A 22,284-nucleotide genomic window follows, 5' to 3' on the forward strand; every position below is an offset into this window, starting at 1 on the left:
GTCCGGGATGTCTCTGACCGGGTGCACAACGTCCTGGTACGAGAGGGAAAGCAGCAGAAGTTGTGATACATGTTGGTACCAATGACATAGTCAGGAGGAGGGTTGGGGTCCTGAAGTGTGAGTTTCGGGAACTAGGCAGAAGGCTGAAGAACAGGACCTCAAGGGTGGTGTTCTCAGGATTGCTGCCAGTGCTACGTGACAGTGATGGTAAGAATTTGAGGAGATGGCAGTTGAATGCGTGGCTGAAGAGTTGGTGCGGGGAGCAGGGTTTTAGATTTTTGGATCGTTGGGATCTCTTCTGGGGAAGGTGGGACCTGTACAGATTGGATGGTTTGCACCTGAACCGGAGGGGGAGCAATATCCTTGCAGGTAGGTTTGCTAGCATGGTTTGGGAGGGTTTAAACTAATCTGCAGGGAGGATGGGACCCGGAGCGATAGAGCAGTGAAAGAAGTGCATGGAGTACAGCCAGATCTTAGAGAGGCATTGAGGAAAGAGAAGCAGAATAAACGGTGTAAAGGTAGTAAGGCAGAAGGGCTAAAGTGTATGTACCTCAATTCAAGAAGCATCAGGAACAAAGGTGATGAACTGAGAGCTTGGATACATACATAGAATTATGATGTAGTGGCCATTACAGAGACTTGGCTGGCACCAGGGCAGGAATGGGTTCTCAATATTCCTGGATTTCAGTGCTTTAAAAGGGATAGAGAGGGGGGAAAAGGGGAAGAAGGGTGGCATTACTGGTCAGGGATACTATTACAGCTACAGAAAGGGTGGGTAATGTAGCAGGATCCTCTTTTGAGTCAATATGGGTGGAAGTCAGGAACAGGAAGGGAGCAGTTACTCTATTGGGGGTATTCTATAGGCCCCCTGGTAGCAGCAGAGATACAGAGGAGCAGATTGGGAGGCAGATTTTGGAAAGGTGCAAAAATAACAGGGTTGTTATCATGGGTGACTTTAACTTCCCTAATATTGATTGGCACCTGATTAGTTCCAAAGGTATAGATGGGGCAGAGTTTGTTAAGTGTGTCTAGGATGGATTCCTGTCACAGTATGTGGACAGGCAGACTAGGGGGAATGCCATACTAGATCTAGTACTAGGTAATGAACCGGGTCAGGTCACAGATCTCTCAGTGGGTGAGCATCTGGGGGACGGTGACCACCGCTCCCTGGCCTTTAGCATTATCATGGAAAAGGATAGAATCGGAGAGGACAGGAAAATTTTTAATTGGGGAAGGGCACATTATGAGGCTATGAGGCTATAAGGCTAGAACTTGCGGGTGTGAATTGGGATGATGTTTTTGCAGGGAAATGTACTACGGTCGATGTTTAGAGATCTCTTGCAGGATGTTAGGGATAAATTTGTCTCGGTGAGGAAGATGAAGAATGGTAGGGTGAAGGAACCGTGGGTGACAAGTGAGGTGGAAAACCTAGTCAGGTGGAAGAAAGCAGCATACATGAGGTTTAGGAAGCAAGGATCAGATGGGTCTATTGAGGAATATAGGGAAGCAAGAAAGGAGCTTAAGAAGGGGCTGAGGAGAGCAAAAAGGGGGCATGAGAAGGCCTTGGTGAGTAGGGTAAAGGAAAACCCCAAGGCATTCTTCAATTATGTGAAGAACAAAAGGATGACAGGAGTGAAGGCAGGTCCGATTAGAGATAAAGGTGGGAAGATGTGCCTGGAGGCTGTGGAAGTGAGCGAGGTCCTCAGTGAATACTTCTCTTCGGTATTCACCAATGAGAGGGAACTTGATGATGGTGAGGACAATATGAGTGAGGTTGATGTTTTGGAGCATGCTGATATTAAGGGAGAGGAGGTGTTGGAGTTGTTAAAATACATTAGGACAGATAAGTCCCCGGGGCCTGATGGAATATTCCCCAGGCTGCTCCACGAGGCAAGAGAAGAGATTGCTGAGCCTCTGGCTAGGATCTTTATGTCCTCGTTGTCCACGGGAATGATACCGGAGGATTGGAGGGAGGCGAATGTTGTTCCCTTGTTCAAGAAAGGTAGTAGGAATAGTCCGGGTAATTATAGACCAGTGAGCCTTACGTCTGTGGTGGGAAAGGTGTTGGAAAAGATTCTTAGAGATAGGATCTCTGGGCATTTAGAGAATCATGGTCTGATCAGGGTCAGTCAGCATGGCTTTGTGAAGGGCAGATCATGTCTAACAAGTCTGATAGAGTTCTTTAGGAGGTGACCAGGCGTATAGATGAGGGTAGTGCAGTGTGATCTATGTGGATTTTAGTAAGGCATTTGAGAAGGTTCCACACGGTAGACTTATTCAGAAAGTCGGAAGGCATGGGATTCAGGGAAGTTTGGCCAGGTGGATTCAGAATTGGCTTGCCTGCAGAAGGCAGAGGGTCACAGTGGAGGGAGTACATTCAGATTGGAGGATTGTGACTAGTGGGATCTGTTCTGGGACCTCTACTTTTCGTGATTTTTATTAACCATTTGGATGTGGGGGTAGAGGGGTGGGTTGACAAGTTTGCAGACGACACAAAGGTTGATGGTGTTGTAGATAGTGTAGAGGATTGTCAAAGATTGCAGAGAGACATTGATAGGATGTAGAAGTGGGCTGAGAAGTGGCAGATGGAGTTCAACCCGGAGAAGTGTGAGGTGGTACACTTTGGAAGGACAAACTCCAAGGCAGAGTAGAAAGTAAATGGCAGGATACTTGGTAGTGTGGAGGAGCAGAGGGATCTGGGGGTATATGTCCACAGATCCCTGAAAGTTGCCTCACAGGTGGATAGGGTAGTTAAGAAAGCTTATGGGGTGTTAGCTTTCATAAGTTGAGGGATAGAGTTTAAGGGTCGCGATGTAATGATGCAGTTCTATAAAAATCTGGTTAGGCCACAACTGGAGTACTGTGTCCAGTTCTGGTCGCCTCACTATAGGAAGGATGTAGAAGCATTGGAAAGGGTACAGAGGAGATTTACCAGGATGCTGCCTGGTTTAGAGAGTATGCATTATGATCAGAGATTAAGGGAGCTAGGGCTTTACTCTTTGGAGAGGAGGAGGATGAGAGGAGACCTGATAGAGGTGCACAAGATAATAAGAGGAATAGTTAGAGTGGACAGCCAGCGCCTCTTCCCCAGGGCACCGCTGCTCAGTACAAGAGGAGATGGCTTTAAGGTAAGGGGTGTGAAGTTCAAAGGGGATGTTAGAGGAAGGTTTTTTACTCAGAGAGTGGTTGGTGCGTGGAATGCACTGCCTGAATCAGTGGTGGAGGCAGATACACTAGTGAAGTTTAAGAGACTACTAGACAGGTATATGGAGGAATTTAAGGTGGGGGTTATATGGGAGGCAGGGTTTGAGGGTCGGCACAACATTGTGGGCCGAAGGGCCTGTCATGTGCTCTACTATTCTATATTGTTAATCAGTTGCATATACGAAATAAGATGCACAGTAAGCGAAGTATTAAACTTGGCTGTTTTCTTTCTTTCAGTAAGCGAAGCAAGAAAGGGGAAAAGAATGGGAAGGGCCTACGGCACTTTTCAATGAAAGTATGTGAAAAGGTGCAGCGGAAAGGAACGACTTCTTACAACGAGGTGGCTGATGAGTTGGTGGCCGAATTCAGCAATTCCAATAACCATATGTCTTCAGATTCTGTAAGTGGATAGCGCATCAAATCTATTATGAGGAGTTCCATTAATCTCTCGTATGGCAACTTTGAAGTAAAATCAAATGATCGGTAAATTGGCTTACTATTGTCGCATGTGCCAAGCTACAGTAAAAAGCTTTTGTTTGCATGCCATCCAGACAGATTATTCCATGCCAAAGTACATTAATGAGGTTCAAAATGTTGCAGAATATAGTGCTACTGTAAAACAGTGGAAGTGTTTTCAGGTGAACAAATGAGGGGGCAAGACCCATGACAAAGTAGGTCGAGAGATGAAGAGTTGAGCTTTATCAGATAAAAGGTGCATTCAAGAATTCTCCTCCTCATCTGTTTAACCATTTATGTGGGTCTATATCTCTAAGAGCTTGGCTATCTTTTTTTTTAATGAATTTTGTGCAGTTGATTCTTCTGTATAGGCAATGAATCAATCTCATTCTGAATGCCACTGTACAAAGGGTTTTTCTCAAATTCAGATTTATTTATCACGTGTACATAGAAATATAAAATGAAATTTGTCATTTGCGTTGACAACCAACTCACCCAGGGATGTGCTAGGGGCAGCCCGCAGGTGTCGCCACATATTCTGCCGCCAACGTAGCATGCTGACAGTGTTCAGCAGTACACAGAACAATACAAACAGCAACAACAATAGCAACAGAACAAAATAAGACAACAGCAGCAAATCAAGGTTCTTCCCATTCCCACCCACTCCCTCACAAACAGGCTTCCTACCCTGGACAAGTCACACCCGGGCTTTCAGTCCTTGTCCCTGGACCCTCAAACATCGGGTCTCCAATCTCCAGTCCTTGTCCCTGGACACTCAGTCATCGGGTCTCCAATCTCCAGTCCTTGGCCCTGGACTCTCAGGCATCATGTTTTCAATCTCCAGTCCTTGGCCCTGGACCCTCAGACATCGGATCTCCAATCTCCAGTCCTTGGCCCTGGACTCTCAGACATCAGGTTTCCAATCTCATGTCCTTGTCCCTAGACACTCAGACATCGGATCTCCAATCTCCAGTCCTTGGCCCTGGACCCACAGACATCGGGTCTCCAATCTCCAGTCCTTGGCCCTGGACTCTCAGACATCAGGTTTCCAATCTCATGTCCTTGTCCCTAGACACTCAGACATCGGATCTCCAATCTCCAGTCCTTGGCCCTGGACCCACAGACATCGGGTCTCCAATCTCCAGTCCTTGGCCCTGGGCCCTCAGACATCGGGTCTCCAATCTCCAGTCCTTGGCCCTGGACCCTCAGACATCAGATCTCCAATCTCCAGTCCTTGGCCCTGGACTCTCAGACATCAGGTTTCCAATCTCATGTCCTTGTCCCTAGACACTCAGACATCAGATCTCCAATCTCCAGTCCTTGGCCCTGGACTCTCAGACATCAGGTTTCCAATCTCATGTCCTTGTCCCTAGACACTCAGACATCGGATCTCCAATCTCCAGTCCTTGGCCCTGGACCCACAGACATCGGGTCTCCAATCTCCAGTCTCTGGCCTGGACCTGCATACTTAGCCTTCAAGCAGGTACCTCCAGACTCTCCAACTTTGGTCTAGGACCTTTTGGGCTTTCTACTTCTGTACTTGCAGATGTTGATCTTTCGGGCTTTTTATATCCAGGATTGCTGACTTTGGTCTGCAACTATTCAGGCTTCTCCCTGTAGAATCACAGCCCACGGTCTTCAACCTTTCCAGCTTTCTACCTCTGGACTTCGACATTTGGCATTGCCCTCTGGACTTTGTGACCCCAGGACATACCAATCATGAGCTTGACCTTTGGGCCTCAAGCAAACCGACCTCTGGGATTGAGAATCTTCGACAGTGGAATGCCTTGGGTCTGATTTCTCGAGCCACACAGAGCTCTGATCCTGGTGGCCTGGGTGGTGGGGGTGGGGTGTGGTTCATTAGCCCTCGTGACTCCTGATTCAACAGATCTGCAACCTGATTTTCGCCGACCTGGGGTACACAAGAAATTATAACATCATTGTAGTGTAGAGCAATTCCCGCACCCTGAATCTTCTGCTCTTTTCCTTGAGCCATGACTTTTTTTTGTTTTGTTTATCCAGTTCACACTTATAAGACAGAATTGGGACTACACCAGCCATGCTTTTGGATATTTTGGTTCTGGTGCTATTTGAATGAGTTCTCTCTGTATTCCTGGTTTTATACACCACAATCCAATTTCCTCTTCTGTAAGGAAACTTGATCTTGATACTTAGAACTAAAATCTCTCTTAGGAATTTACCTCATAAGAGCCTTTGCATCTTTCCTGATGTTCAGTGACCATAATTGAATGTAAGCTGGTTTCTTTGTAATTTCATGCCTCTAGGAAGCACAGAAGCTGGAATGTTTGGTAAACTACTTTGCTATCTTTCTCTTGCCAACATAAACATAATAAAAAGCATTTTCAGAATTTCTAGCGCTGCAGTTATGTTTTCGAAAATCTAGACTCAAATTTGTAGGAAGTTCATGTACTATGTCACTACCATTCTTTCCCCTGGTCAGCTCAGGGATTTGTTCCTGAGGACTGTTTGCAAGTGGTGAATGATCGAAGTAGTGTATGGGAGAAGATCACAAAAACTGCGGTGATGGGAGAGCAGGCAGGTGCAGGAAGAGTGCCCGCTGGCTGGCCTCACTGAGTTAGTGAGTGAGGGAATTAATCTGCTCACTTACTGAGGTTTGTAGCAATGGTTGTGGGCACTGTATGGGGAGTTAGGGGTCAGGTTAAGGTTTACGGACTAGGGTGAAGGAGAGTTAGAGGTTAGCTTCATTAAATAAAGAGTCAGGAACAGGAGCTGGTTTTCGGAGTCCAGATTGGAATGCTCCACCGTCGAAGGTCAGTGATCAGGGGCCAGGTCAGCAGGTGCTGAGAAGAGCTGTAATCTCCAGGTTGTCAAATCCCGAGTCGGAGGTCTGTATGGGCAGGAATTGCAAGAGCCTGCTCAGGTCACAGGGTTTAGAGGTCTGTGTAAATCCAGAAGTCGAAGCCCGAGATGCTCTGTGGTCAAAGGTCAGCAATGCTGATTGGTGGAGCCCCGAAGGTCAAACCTGTATTTGGCAAGTTTTAGGGTTGGGGGCCCAAAAGTCAAATCCGCGATCGGTCGATATCCAGAGGATGGCGAAGTCCAGAGGGCAAAACTAGAGGTCGAAGTCTAGGGCTCCGTGAGTCTGGAGATGCAAAGCCTGATTGGTTGAAGACCTTTGCTGACGAGTCTGGAGGTAGAGGCCTGATGGTCAAGTCTGTGTGTCCAGGCTAGAGATTGAAATTGAAGGCCCAGTGTCTGCGAGTTTGAGAGACCAGGGCCAAGGCCTGGAGGCAGCCTGACTAGGGTTGGAGGCCAGTGGGAAAAGGGCCTTTTTTGTTGTTATCGCTGCTTGTGTTGTTCTGAATTGTAAGTTGCGTTTTGCTGTTGCGTGGAACATTGTGGGCATGCAGTATTGCCACGGGTATTTATGATGACGCAGGCTGCCTCCAACACATTCTTGGGTGCGTTGGTTGTTAATGCAAAAAACACACTTAAGACCATAATACGTGGAAGCAAAATTAGGCCACACTGTGCATTTTAATGTGCGCGTGATAAATAAATGCAAACTGTATCTGCTCAGCACTGCTGACTGTGCTCAGATTGACCCAGTTCCTGACTATTGCAGCACAGAGACGAGAGAGTTGTGGGTGGGAGAAAAGATGCACAGAAATGCTCTGTTCCCAACCAGCCGAAAAGGTTTGCATCCCCACCGATCCCTCCAATCTCCCAAACTTTCATTCTTTTGTACAGGTTGTCCATGGGTCAGGCACTGTACCCTGGGAAGGACCTATATCCCCAGTTCTGTCAACTGTTTCAACATTTTCATTGTCCCCAGGAACATATCCCTCCTCTCTCCTTCCCCCATTTGCTTGCTGTATTTGGGTGCTAACCCCCAATGTGTAGCATCTACTCTGTATTTCTCAACATCAGGTTTGGTTCTTCACCAGCTCTCTTGGAAGTACTTGCCCCTCTGTTCACACCCACACTTCGGTACCTTTTGTCCAATAACGAGTGCTAATTGAGTGACAATTTACTCCAGGTAAGAAACAGAATTGGGTTTAATATCACTGGCACACATCATAGAACCTGTTGTTTTGCGGCTGCAGTACATTGCAATACGTAATAATTTTAGGAGCTATACATTACAAAAGAAGGAGCTTCTGCGTTTTCCCCGTGACCGCGTGGGTTTCCTCCGGGTGCTCTGGTTTCCTCCCACAGTCCAAAGATGTTCCAGTTGATAGGTTAATTGGTCTTTGTAAATTGCCTTGTGACTCTGTTAGGGTTAAATCAGGGGTTGCTGGGCGGCGTGGCTCAGAGGGCAGGAAGGGTCTATTCCACGCTGTGGCTCAGTCAATCATTAAATAAAAAACGTAGTGCAAAAAGAGAGCCAAATTGTGGCTCCATTGTCCATTCAGAAATTCAATGATGGAGGGGAAGGAGCTGTTCCTGAAACATTGAGTGTGTGTCTTCAGGTTCCTGTAGCCCCTCCTTGAGGGGAGCAGTTAAAAGAGGTCATGTCCTAACTGAAGGAATGTCCTTAATGGTGGATGACGCCTTTTTCAGGCATCACCTTTTGAAGGTGTCCTCGACGCTGGGAGGCTAGTGCCCTTGATAGAGAAGGGCTGTGCAATTAATAGAGTTTTGGCACAGAAGCAGGCCGTTCGGCTCACTGAATAAACGTTGGCTTTTAACAAAGCAATCACTGCTCTTTGCCCAAGACCTTGCAAATTATTCTGTCAAACATCCATGCTTTTTCATTTTGAAAGCTCCAATTGGTCAGGTTTTTTTTAACCAAGCCCAGAGAAAGTGAATTGCAGATTGCAGCTACTGTCTGCATGAAAAATATTTTCCTTGCACACTGGGATTTAAACATATAGAACTATTCTAAAACTATAATTATGTTCTGGTGTAGCACAATCCATTGAATAATAGCCTGCTAGGCCCTCCTGAGCTTTTTGCCTTCGTCTTCTGGAGATACAGATATGATGAAGTCATAGAGAAATACAGCTACAGAAACAGGCCCTTTGGCCCATCTGGTCCATGCTGAACCACTTAAGCTGCCTACTCCCATCAACCTGCACCTAGACCATAGCCCTCCATGTGCCAGTCCAGACTTCTCTTAGATGTTGAAGTTGAGCAGGTGTGCACCACAGGCACTGGCAGCTCATTCCCACACCAATGGCCCTCTGAGTGAAGAAGATGTTTCCCTTAAACTTTTCATCTGTGTAAGACCTTCTCTAGTTGGTCCTACAAAGGTGAAATACCTTGCACTTGTCTGCATTAAGTTCCATCTGCCATTTTTCCAGCTTATGCAGATCTCTCTGCAAGCTCCGAGTCTTCCTCACTACCCACTACATTCCCATTCTTGCTTAAAATTTTTAATATAGGAATTGTCTTTGGTTAATTTGCTTGTATCAGTCATGCATGTATTGCAGATTATAAGAGAGGATGGTTCTTTTTGTTTAATGGGGGGATGCTGATAAATATTGTGTGTGTCTTAGACATCCTGACCCTTGTGGCTGGAATTACAAGTTGTTATTTTTTTCCTGGTTTCTCCATTCCCATTAAAAGAACACTTGCCTGTAACAATTCTGTGATTGCTCTCATCCTTTTTTCCTGTTTCCATTTCTGGCAGGCACATAGCAGAATTATTGTACTGGATGCCCTCTATTACAACTGCAACTACCCCTTATACCTTTGACCTAAATGCTAAATCTATCCTCTCATATCTTTGAATCATTTGCTAATGGGAACACTAAACCAAACATCATCTCGTAAAACTGTCCAATCTCTTTCAGCCTTGTTCAAGAAGAACAAGCCCATCTTCGTCCTTCTAATCTTACAGTGAAGACTCCCACACCTGGAATCATTCTAGTTACTATTTTGCGTGTGCAGTCTCGGAATTTTAAATCGTTTCTAAAGTGTGCTGATCAAACACTCCCACTTGTAGTCCAATGGTGCTTTATAAAGGTTCAAAATAAGTTTCCAGCTTTTGGATGACCTGAAGCATTTTCTTCAACCCTGTTACAAGCTGAATTGCTTCATCCTTATATGCAATCCATGTTTGTTGCCAACTTGGGTTTAAGTTTTGCTTTTCTTTTATTTTTCTAATTTAGAGATGAAACGCAGGAAAGGCCCATCCAGCCCAGTGAGCCCCACGGCCTAGCAACCCACCTGTTTAATCACAGGGCAATTTACAAAGACCAATGAGTACGTCTTTGGACTGTGGGAAGAAACCGGAGCACCCAAAGGAAACCCACCCTTCACATACAAATCCCTGACAGACAGTGTCAGGATTGATCTCCGACTTCTGGAATGTTCCACGCTGTGAAAGTGTTGCGCTACTGTGGTGCCCTGAACATTCTCAACATTGATGTTCATTTGATCCTAAACACCGTATTCTCTTTGTCACAAGTATCACTGTACTATCACCTGCTTCAGCTCACGCCTTAGTCTATCCACTTTTAAAAATCCTCATCACTGCTTTTGTTGATTCTGAATTCAGGTTTTCTAATGATAGTTGGCCTCTGTACCACCTCACCCAAAGGTGCGAGTTTAATTGTCATTCAACCATACATGAATGCCCATCAATCTGGCCAAGTAGAACGGTGTTACTCCAGAACCAAGATGCAAAACAGCAATCACACACAGCACAAGGCACATATAGCACATATAATGGTAACTTCACACACTCCATGACCCCTGACACTTGGAACTTCCACCGTTGCTAGTGTCTTCATGGTGGAAGACACTAGCAGTATGGTGAAAGTTATAGGTATCAGGGGTTATGATGTGTGTGAAGTTGCCATAACTAGAGAGAAAATTCTTGGGAAAGCTGAAAGATCTGAAGGTGGGTAAGCCACCTAAACCAGATGGTGTACACCCCAGTGTTCTGAAAGAGGTGGCTGAGGAGATCGTGGAGGCATTAGGAGTGATCATTCAAGAATCATTAGATTCAGGAATGGTTCCAGAAGACAGCAAATTCCAAATGTCACTCCAATCTTCAAAAAGGGAGAGAGACAGAAGAAAGGAAATTATAGGCCAGTTCGTCTGACCACAGTGGTTGGGAAGATGTTGGAGTCGATTGTTGAGGATGTGGTTTCAGAATACTTGGAGGCACCTGATAAAATAGGCCGTAGTCAGCATGGTTTCCTCGGGAAAATCTTGCCTGAAAAATCTATTGGAATTCTTGATAGGCAAAGAAGAATCAGTTGATGTTGTGTACTTGGATTTTTGGAAGGCCTTTGACAAGGTGCCACCCATGAAGCTGCTTATCAAGCTACAAGCCAGTGGTTCTAACATGGTTAAAGCAGTGGCTGACTGGCAGGAGACAAAGAGTGGGAATAAAGGGAGCCTTTTCTGGTTGGCTGGTAGTGTTCCACAGGGGTCTGTGTTGGGACCAATTCTTTTTATGTTATATGTTTGGATGATGGAATTGATGGCTTTGTTGCAAAGTTTGCAGATGATATGAAGGTAGGTGGAGGGGCAGGTAGTTTTGAGGAAATAGAGAGACTACAGAAGGATTAGGAGAATGGGCAAAGAAATGGCAGATGTAATACAGTGTCAGGAAGTGTATGGTTATGCACTTTGGTCAAAGAAAACACAGGGTTGACTTTTTTTCTATATGGAGATAAAATACAAAGCTCTGAGGCACAAAGGGATTTGGAAGTCCTTGTGTAGGATTCCGTAAAGGTTAGTTTGCAGGTTGGGTCTGGTGAGGAAGGCAAATGTGATGTTAGCATTCATTTCAAGAGGACTAGAATATAAAAGCAAGGATGTAATGTTGAGACTTAATAAAGCACTGGTGAGGCCTCACTTAGAGTATTGTGTGCAGTTTTGGGCCCCTTATCTTAGAAAGGATATGCTGAAACTGGAGATGGTTCAAAGGAGGTTCACGAAAATGATTCCAGGATTGAATGGCTTTTGATGGCTCAGGGCCTGTATTCACTGGAATTCAGAGGAATGAGAGGTGACCTAGTTGAAACCTATCGATTGGTGAAAGGCCTTGATAGAGTGGATGTGTTTCCTATGGTGGGAGAGTCCAAGACCAGATGACACAGCTTCAAAATAGAGGAGTGTCCTTTTAGAACGAAAATGAGGAATTTCTTTAGCCAGAAAGTAGTGAATGAGGAATTCTTTGCCACAGGCAGCTTTGGAGCCAAGTCTTTATGTATATGTAAGACAGAGGTTGATAGGTTCTTGATTGGTCAGGGAATGAAGGGATATGGAGGGAAGGCAGGAAATTGGGGCTGAGAGGAAAAATGGATCAGCGATGATGAAATGGTGGAGCAGACTCAATGGGCCAAATGACCTAATCCTGCTCTTGTATCTTATGGGCTTATATAAGATAAAAGTAAACTTACAATCCCGCAAAAAATATATATAATCCACGTCCCCAAATCCATGAATGTTGCAACAGACTGCAATGAAACACAATACATCTTGCCTTTTGCCGAGCGAACACTGGAGGGCAGCACTGACTCCAACATGTATTTCGCGCCATATCACCTTCGGCATTCCAGTAGGGCATACCGACTCTGACGCTACCCCCCCTTCCCAACCCCAGACAGCCGCAGAAAGGTGACACCACGGCTTGAGGCCTAGTCCTTGACACGACTGAGGCCTGGCAATGCCCTTGCCGTTCACCAACAAATCAGTGAATTGGACTTGCGGCATTTCACATTAACAATAACCAACAGGTCATGCAATCACAAAAAAAAAAAGCAACTAAGATAACAACTTGTTAGGCTGTACAATGACTCCTGCGATGCCTCGCGGTCAGAGACAGCAGCACGATCCACATCAAATCCAGCTCCTTCAGTTTCTCCGCCAATGAGCGACTCTGATGAGGTAGACCTGCAGTACTTTAAAGTCTTAATGCCCAGCAAGATCTTGTGATCATAAAAGTTACAGTTAAAAAGACAGTCACACCTTTGTCTGGCGCTGTTGCAGCCGCTGCGTCCTATTTTGCTGCCATCATGTTATGAGCAACCCATTCTTGGTTTATTTTAGTTTGCCAGTGACTAGAATTTAAAATTCTCACCTCCTCATTTGGAGTCTTTGTCTTTAGAGAGAGTGAAACAGCCGTAGCACCCCTTGAACACAACAGGCCGAAGCCTTTATTATGCCAGTGGATCTATGGCTGCTTCAGTGACAGTCCCGTGCTGGATACTGTATGTGGCATTGTCTCTCTGTCTCCCCAACACCTCGTGTAAGAGCTAAGCATATTAAGTCTAGCAAGAGCCAGCGTGTTCTTAACAGGTGTGAGTTTGACCACATCTACCATGACTTCCTCCAGTCATACCACTCTCCAAGGAATTCTGTGGTCCTAAAAGTTATCTGTGTTTGTGTTTATAGTAACAGACATCAGAAGAGTAATAAATACAAGAGATTCTGCAGATGCTGGTAATCTGGAGCAACACGCACAAAATGCTGGAGGACTCAGTAGGTCGGGCAGCATCTTTGGAAAAGCATAAACAGTTGACATTTCGGGCTGAGACCCTTCATCAGGACTAAAAAGAATGATACAGTTTTATTACGTTTACCTCACACTGCTGAGTTCCTAAAAGGAGAGGTGCAAACAAGAATTGGTCATACGGTGTATTGGACTTGATTGACAGATTAAATTGTAAGCAAGTATTGGCTAATATATCAATTAAACTGGTGGTTTGAAGAGTAACATTTTTTTGATTGAGATGGTTTAATATTGTTAAAAGCTGAAATACGGGCAACATAATAAAACTTGAAGCCATGCATCTGAATTTTCTTCAATGATGGAGTTGGTTTGATTTCCACCATCCTTTTCAGCAGGCATATGATCAGAAGAACATACGGCGCCGTGTTTACGATGCTCTGAATGTGCTAATGGCTATGAACATCATTTCAAAAGAGAAGAAAGAAATCCGATGGATCGGGCTTCCCACAAATTCAGCTCAGGAATTCCAGAACCTTGAGGTGAATCATCGAAAATTGTACTGAAAAATTGTACCTTATATGCTCTAGTAATATTACTGTGCAGTTTAAGCATGCTAACAGCTTAGCAAATCAGATTGTTCTATTTGGATTATTGAACCAAATAAGGCTTCAGAATATCTTAAGAATAAATTTCACAAATTGTCCTACTTATTTTTTTCAACCTTTGTTCCTTCCTGGTTCATTTATGTTTTTAGTATTGGCACTGGTTCCCAAAGCAATACTCATGCCTGAGTCTGAAGGGAAGTCCTATTCCAGAGACTTTAGCACAGGATCTCTTTCGATACCACAGCTGAAAACTAGAGCCTCCTATCCAATGAAAGTGCCATCCTTCATTTCTGATCTTTGCCTTCTCTCACAGATAAGAGATTTATAATGTCCCATCCTGCTATTTTGGAGAACAACAGTGGAGTTTCCCAAGTCATTATTTATCCTCGGCCAGCATCACCGAAGCGGAAAATGGAAGAAGATTACAATGACATAATCTCTTGTGTCCCTGGTTTAAACTTGTGTCTGAGATGTATAGCGATAATGAACAATGTTGGATTACATCTTGACCTCTGTATGTTACTGCTTGCCCACAATACACTCAGGTTTTTATTGATTATGTTTTGGTATAGGACATTAAACAGTGCTGCACTGGGCAGGCCATTTAGCCCATGATGTTGTGGCGATCTTGATACCAATTTGTATATAGAATGTCCTCCTGTGTATCATCCAAATCCCTCCATTCCCTTGTGTTGATGTATCGATCTAAAAGCCTAAGCTGCACCAAAATGCCTACTTCCAGTACTATGCCTAACACCTACCACTCTCTGCAAAAAAAACTTGCCCCTCATTTTGCTTTTAAACTTCCCCCTTCTAACCATCCTCTGATATTTGATGTTTCTGCCTCGGGGAAAAGATTCTGGCTGTCTGCCCTATCCATGTCTCTCATAATTTTATAAATGTGTATTATGATTCCCCTCCTTTAGCTCATACACTCCAAGTAGCATCTTGGTAAACCTCATACACCCTCTCCACAGTTTTCACATCCTCCCTATAATGGGACAACCAGAACTACACACAGTACTTGAAATTGATCTATTGTAAGGCTTCCTAACCTGGGGTCTGTGGACCCTTCGCTTAATGGTATTGGTCCATGGCATGAAAAAGACTGAGAATGCCTGTTCTAACTGAAGTTTTAGAAAGCTGCCACGCGACTTCCTTATTCTTACATTCAACACCCCTACCGGTGAAGGCAAGCTTGCCATATGCCTGCTTTACCACCTTACTTGCAGAACAATTTTCAGTGAATGTTGGACCTGGACCCCAAGATCCCTTTGTAACTCAGTACTATTATATTATTAACTGTGTGCTTTCTCCTTTCATTTGACCTCCCGAAGTGCAACTTCTCACAATGGTCCAGATTCAACTCCATCTGCCCCTCCCCATTCTCTAACTGATTAACAGCTTTTAGGAGATGAGTTATACAGCCCTCGTTACATGCACATGCAGTTCAACTCTTTGAGTGATTATGCAGAAAGTTTGAAGTTAATAACTCATCTCCTTCTACCTTGGGCCATGAACCTATCAATCACCCCTTCAGTGGACCACTTTCTGGAAGGCCAAAATGCCAACTTCTGCAAGGAAGGGATCTGTCCGTATGCTCCACGGCCACTGGACTAAATGTGTAAATGTAGGAGGGGACTATATTGAAAAATAAATGTGCTAGGTTTTCTAAAATTGACTCCTTCTGCCTTATGCCACGAACTTATCAATCACCCCTCGTATATCACAAACAGAGGTCCCAGCACTGATCCTTGTGGATCATCTCTAGCATGGACCTTCAGCCACAATACTAGCCTTCCATCCCTATTCTGTCCTCTGGGCAAAGCAGTTCTGAATCAAAATCACCCTGGATGCCATACAGCTTTAACTTTTGAATCAACCTACAATGAGCGACTTTATCAAATGCTTTACTAAAGTCCATGTTGTCTGACCCAAAACAAGCTCCTTGTCACCTCCTCAAAATAACACTATTAATCTTGTAAGGCATGACCTGCCCTGCACAAAGCTATGCTAACTGTTCATAAGCAGGCCATGCCTTTCCAAATGTGCATAAATCCTATCCCTCAGTAAGCTCCCTACCACTGATGTGAAACTCACTGGGCCTATAATTAACTCAGATTATCCCTATTTCCATTCCTGAACAGCATTTATTACTCTCCAGTCCCCTAGGACCTCGCCTGTTGCTAGTCAGGGCACAAAGATATTTGTCAAGATCTCAGTAATCTCTTCACTTGCTTCTTCGATATTCTGGGATATATGCCATCGGACGCTGAGGACTTATTCACCCTAATGCTTTCCTGAAGACCCAGCACCACCTCCTCCTTAATCTCAAAATCTTCCAGCCTATTGCTTGCCCCACTCTGCCTTAACTAGCCTCCAGGTCCATCTCCTCAATAAATACTGACACAAGGTACTCATTTAATAGTTGTTCTGACTCCAAACACAAATCCTCTCCTTTACCCTTGAGTGGATCTATCATCTTTTTAGTTATTCTGTTTATCTTAGTGAGTTTAAAATGCCTAGAATTCTCCTTGCTTCTGCTCCCCAATGATATTTCATGGACTTTTTAGGCCTTCCTGATCGCCTTTCTCTCTCTCCCGCTTTCTCTCCCTTCAATATTTCTGTGCCTGTTGTTAATACACTGAGTGCCAAACCCAGAGATCCAGGCAGGTCCACTTCTAGCTAAACCAACCCCATTATTAATCTTCAGTTATCAGCCAAGAAAGTGCAGAATAGCTTAGCATGACTCCCTCTATAACTTTGACTTCTTTGTGCTTGTGCCAGCCCTCTCTGCTTGGTCTTATTTGGGTTGCTGAATGTGAGCGTTGCATGTGTGGGGAAGGATGAATATGATCCAGCGTTCTCATTCTATTGCCAGGACAAAATGTACTGTTCATTTTTGCTGCTGTTGACACTTGTTAATGTCCGTGCTGACAGCTATATTATTATAATACCCAATCAGTTAAAAACACAGGAGAGTACAAAATGTTGTTCATCTTGGCTGAAAAGTCTTAATTACCTGTGCTGTTGTAGCTACTTTATTCTGCTTTATTGAGCGGTCTATTTTGCAGTTCCATCTCTAAGCAATGTAGCTTAGTTTAAACCATTGCGTTTTCCAGTACTGTGCAAAAGTCTTAGGCGCGTATATATAGCTAGGTTGCCTAAGATTTTTGCACAGTACTGTGTTTGCCAGCATGGTATGGACAAGCTAAGGCGTTGGTGAGGGTGAAATTGGGGAATTGTGTTATGTTCTGCTCACCTACCTTCTGGAAAGTTACCAATTAGCTTGAAAAAATGTGGAGAAAATTTTAGAAGGATGTTGCCAGGGCTTGAGGACCTGAGTTATAGGGAAAGATTGAATAGGTTAGGAATTTACTCCCTGGCGTGCAGGGGAATGTGGGAAGATCTTCTAGTGGTATATAAAATCATGAGGGGTGTGCATAAGATGATACACGCAGGCTCTTTTCCCTCAGACTGAGTGGGACTAGAACTTGAGGTCATAGGTTTATAATGAAAAATGAAATACTTAAGGGGAATCTGCGGAGGGAGCACCTTCGCTCAGAGGGTGGTGTGAGTGTGGAATGAGCTGCCGAGGGAGGTGACAGGTGTGGGTTCGGTCGTAATGTTTAAGGTAAGTACATGAATGAGAGGGGTATGGAGGGCTATGGTCTGGGTGCAAGTAAATGGGACTAGGCTGGTCAGCCTGGACTAGATGGGCCAAAGGGCCTGTTTCTGTGTAGTAAGACTCTATGATCTTATTAAATAAGTGGGCTTTAGAAATGGAGTGCAATATGGCAAAACGTGAGGTTATCCTCTTGCAGGGGTTCCTGCCCTTTTTTATGTCATGGACCGCTACCATTAACCAAGAGGCCCACGGGTCCCAGGTTGGGAACTCCTGCATCTAGAGCGAAAAGTACAGAAATTGTGTGTACTTTTGAACGATGGGCAATTGGGAAATTGGGGCATTTGGGGATTTCTGGGTTTAAGTTCAAAGTAAATTTATTATCAAAATATATATGTCTTACCATGTACTACCATGAGATTCATCTACTTGCTGTTATTTACAGTAAAAATGAAATACAGTAGAAATTATTTTTAAAAACTATAAATAGCCAATGTGCAAAAGAAAGCAAATTGTGCAATTAAAAATGATACTGAGAGTTTAGGTTGTGAGGAGTCCTTGAAAGCGAGTCTGTAGGTCATAAAATCAGTTCAGAGTAGTGGTGATTGGAGTTGGTTCGGGAACCTGATGGTTGTAAGGTGATGTTGTTTAGCCTTACTGCTTGGGGAAAGTAACTTTCTGAGTCCGAAGTCCTGGTGTGGATATTCTTACTGGGACTGGGACAAACAGTTCATGAGCAGACTGGGTGGGATCCTTCAAGATGTTACTCGCCCTCTTCTGGCAGCCTTCTGTCTGTGTCCTTGATGGGTAGACTGGTGCAAGTGTTATGTTGGGCAGTTTTGGTACCGTATCGTAGAGCATTGCTGTCTGCAACAGTGTAATTTCCGTATAAAGCAGGGATGCAGCTTGTCAGGTTGCTCTCAGCTGCACAACTGTAGAATGATGTGACCATGCATGTGCAAAGTCCAGCTCTCTTCAGCCTCCTCAGTAAACAGAGGTGTTGACGAGCTTTCTTGACTGTGCAGGATGTGTTCTGGGACTATGAGAGGTTGTGTGTCAGGTGCACTCCCAGGAGTTTGAATCTGCTTGCGGTTTACACTGCTGTGGAGCCCCAGCACTGTCATGTCATCTGCCAACTTGGCAATATGACTACTGGGGTGTTTGGCCATGTAGTCACGTGGGAGCAGAGTGTACAGCAGTGGGCTCAGCACACAGCCCTGGGGGAATCCATGATGGGGATGATGGGAAGGGAGAAGCGGATGGGCATCCTGACTATCTGAGGTCTGTTGCTTTGGAAGTTCATCACCCAGTTGCACAGTGGTGTATTTAGACCGAGGAGTAGGGGTTCGTTCTACTCCGATGGGACAGAAGTGTTGAATGCTGAACTGAAATCCAGAAGTGGCGTTCTCACATAAATGTCCTTGTTTGCTAGGTGTGTCGGGGCCAAGTGCATGACAGATGCCATCTGTCGTAGAGCGGTCCTGTTGGTAGGCATTTCGGTGAGTGTCCAGTCTGACCGAAATGGAGTTTGTGATGTGTGCCATTATCAGCAGTTCAAAGCACACCGTGATGACTGGCGTCAGTGCCATATTTTAGATCTGAAGGTGTAGAACCCTTTGGTACAGGGATGATGGTGGCTGCTTTGAAGCACGTGGGGACAGCAGGCTGGATGTGTGAAGTGCTGATGTCTGTGAAGACATCAGTGAGCAGGTGTGCACACTCCTTGAGCCCTCGGCCTGGGGTGATCTCTGGCCTGGCTGCCTTACGGGGTTGACTCTCTGCAGAGTTCTTCTCATGTCTTCTGCTATTACACGCAGTGAGTTGGGGCAGTCAGCACATTCTGCGTGCCACAGTTCCCAAGGAGACACTGGATTACACATAATTGGGCACTCGGCAAGATCCAATAAAAATATGTTAGGCTTGAACGACGCAGCCATTCTGTTGGAGCGGGGAGTTGAGGCCTTGGCTCACCGATACCTCAGCAAGGAGAGGTGTAGGCAGTAGGTAGATTTTTTTAAAAATGATTCTTTATTTCTTAGTCCACATTTAGAGCAGTGGGGATGCCAGACAAGACAGTGAATGTTCCTCTTGCGGGATATGGGAAGGCAGGGAGACCTCCAGTGTCTCTAACTGCACCTGCAAGGTGCATCCAGCTGAAGCGTCCAACAGACTAAGGAGTTGGAACTGGAAATGAGTGGACTCCGGATCATTCAGGAGGCTGAGGGGTTCACAGACAGGATGTACACGGAAGGAGTTACACCCACGGTGCAGGATACAGTAAACTGGGTGACCATCAAGAGGAAGAAAGGGGATTGGCAGCCAGTGCAGAGTACCCCTGTGGCTGTCCCTTCAACAACAGGGTACTGTTGGGGTTAGGGGGAAATAATCCAGCAGAGGAAAGCAACACCAGTCAGGTCTCTGGCACTTAAGTCTGGATCTGTGGCTCAGAAGGGAAGCGGGGAGAAGAGGCAAGCTGTAGTGGTAGGGAATTCATTGGTTAGGGGAGGAGAAAGGAGGCTCTGTGGATGAGAATGAGATACCTGGATGATAGAATATGTTGTCTCCTGGGTGTGTCAGTGTCAGGGATGCCTTGGAAAGAGTTCACGGCTCCTCGGTTATTGTATCTTTTCCGTACTTCCTCGGTTATTGTATCTTTTCCGTACTTTACCAGTGGAGGTGGATGATAATCAATTCAGGGAATGAGACAAATGGATTTCCAGCTTCATTTGGCAAGGAAAGAAACCTAGAATTCGATATAACATCTTACAGTTAGGGAAGGAAGGAGGAGGTATGGTTCTTCCTTGCCTGAGAAATTATTTTTATGCCTCACAGATAACCCCTCTGTTATATTGGTGTAATAGGGAATATAAGGCTAGATGGAAGGAAATAGAATTTGGATTAGTTGACAAATTTCCTCTTCAGGCCTCAATAGCTGACAAAGGATTGATGGCCCAGTTGGAAAAATTTAAAAATGCTTGGATAAATCTTACATTAAAAGTATGGCAGAAGATGGTTAATTCATGTGGAATTAATAACATGTTAAAACTCTTTAAATGGTGTGCATATGATACCGAATTCCTTCCCAACAGAGGAGCTATGGATAAAGAAAGGTCTTACAACCTACCTCTCATTTATAGATAAAAGAGTATTACAAAGTTTCCAAATCCTGCAGGACAAACATGGCCTAGAACATAATGACTTTTTTAGGTACCTTCAAATACGAAACTATGTTAACCAGAGTTGTAGATATACAGACCTATCAACAGTAGAATTAGAATTTTTCAAGATTCTGAATTCGGCTTGCAGTTCAATACCTAGTAAATCAGTTTCTCGATTATATAATGCACTCTCCCATGCTAAAAATGTAAATACACTGTATATTAAAGAGAAGTGGGAGAAAGAAGCGGGGTTGGTACTTTCAGAGGAGGCTTGGGAGAAAATCTGCAGCTTTCAATGGTCCTCGACTAATTCTTTGACTTGGAGAGAACATTGTTGGAAAAACATTATAAGATACTTCAAGACCCCATATCAGGAAAAATATAAAGATACAAATGTGATGTGTTGGAGAAGGTGCAGCTCCAAGGAGGCAAATCATTTTCATATTTTTTGGGATTGCCCTAAATTAAGTCTATTTTGGGAAGGTATTCATAGAACATTAGTTAAGGTACTTTAGGTCCCAGATACCTCTGAACTTTGAGACGCTCTATTTGGGGCATGTATTGTTTCTTGAACAGAAGGAAGATATAAAGTTGCTGCAGGCCCTCTTAGCGGCAAGTAAGAAATCAATCACTAGAAAATGGCTAAATCCAATACCACCTACATTAGAAGATTGGTACGAAATTATCTTGAAAAAAATGGAAAAGTTGACTTACTCCCTGAGAACTCAAAAAGAAAAATTTTATCAAATCTGGAATAAATGGATTGAATATATAACCCCAATGCGAGCAGACTTTAGATGACTCTCCTAATGATTTATACTTCAACACAGTAATATTGCTAACGTAAGCACCCCTAGTCTAAATGTTTGTTTTTTTTGTTTTCTTTTGGAAAATAGAGAATTAACACAAGTAAAGGGAAAGATTTGGGAAAGGGATAAAAAAATGAAAAAATTAAGTAAATAAGTACATAGGGATTGGATAATTATGTCTGTGGGCAGGAGCAAGCATGAACAAATTAGGATATAAACACCTACAATGGTTGATACATAGGTTTATATACAACATTTTGGACCAGTGGAAATGGTCCAGAAGGGTTATATGGAAACTATTATTACCATTTTTCTTAACAACTAATTCCATTACTTAGCCTAATAGGTTAGATTTACCACAGTACATAATTATCTATTTAAATGTTTATTTTCCTTTTATATCATCTCAATGTGTACTTAAGAATGTATAAATAATTGTAGTTTTATACATATAAAAAAATGGAAAAGGTTATATGTGTGAAAAAAGTACATGATATTTGTGAATTCCTTATCCAAATAAAAATAAAATTAAAAAAAAAGGAAAGAGTCCACAGCATTCTTAAGTGGGGAAGGTGATCAGCGAGATCTCGTGGCCCATGTAGGTACCAATGACATAGGTAGGAAGAGTGACGAAATCCTGCAAAGTGAGTTCAGGAAGTTAGATGCTAACTTCAAGGGCAGGACCCCCGGGATTGTGATCTCATGATTGCTACCTGTCCCACGTGCTGGTGAGGCCAGAAATAGGAAGATCATACTGTTTAGCACATGGCAAAGAGATGGTGCAGGAGTAAGTGCTTCTCATTTTTGGATCATTGAGTTCTGTTCCAGGGAAGGTGGCAACTATACAGAAGGGACGGTTTGCACCTGAACTGGAGGGGTCTAATATTTTAACAAGAAGTTTTGCTAGTGCTGTGGGGCGGGGTTTTAAGCTAAAGTTGCAGGGGTATGGGAACCAGAGCGCCAGAATAGATAGTGGAGTGGTTGTGGTTGTGGAGAAAGATGTTGTCAAGCCTACATAAAAGATCAGGAA

General features: G+C 44.1%; 1 protein-coding gene across 6 annotated transcripts in view; it reads left to right on the top strand.

The window, feature by feature from the left end:
- LOC140196225 (transcription factor Dp-2-like) overlaps window positions 1-22,284 on the top strand; it is a 275,695-nt gene that overhangs the window by 199,076 nt on the left and 54,335 nt on the right. For 5 of the 6 annotated variants that reach the window (XM_072255038.1, XM_072255041.1, XM_072255043.1 and 2 more), the window contains 2 exons: window positions 3,442-3,604; window positions 13,450-13,596. In XM_072255038.1, coding sequence (XP_072111139.1) covers window positions 3,442-3,604; window positions 13,450-13,596 — 310 coding nt within the window. The remainder of the gene's footprint in view (window positions 1-3,441; window positions 3,605-13,449; window positions 13,597-22,284) is intronic. The other variant, XM_072255039.1, reaches the window with a different exon arrangement.

This window comes from Mobula birostris, chromosome 4, assembly GCF_030028105.1.
Source record: "Mobula birostris isolate sMobBir1 chromosome 4, sMobBir1.hap1, whole genome shotgun sequence".
In the NCBI taxonomy this organism is placed as follows: Eukaryota; Metazoa; Chordata; class Chondrichthyes; order Myliobatiformes; family Myliobatidae; genus Mobula; species Mobula birostris.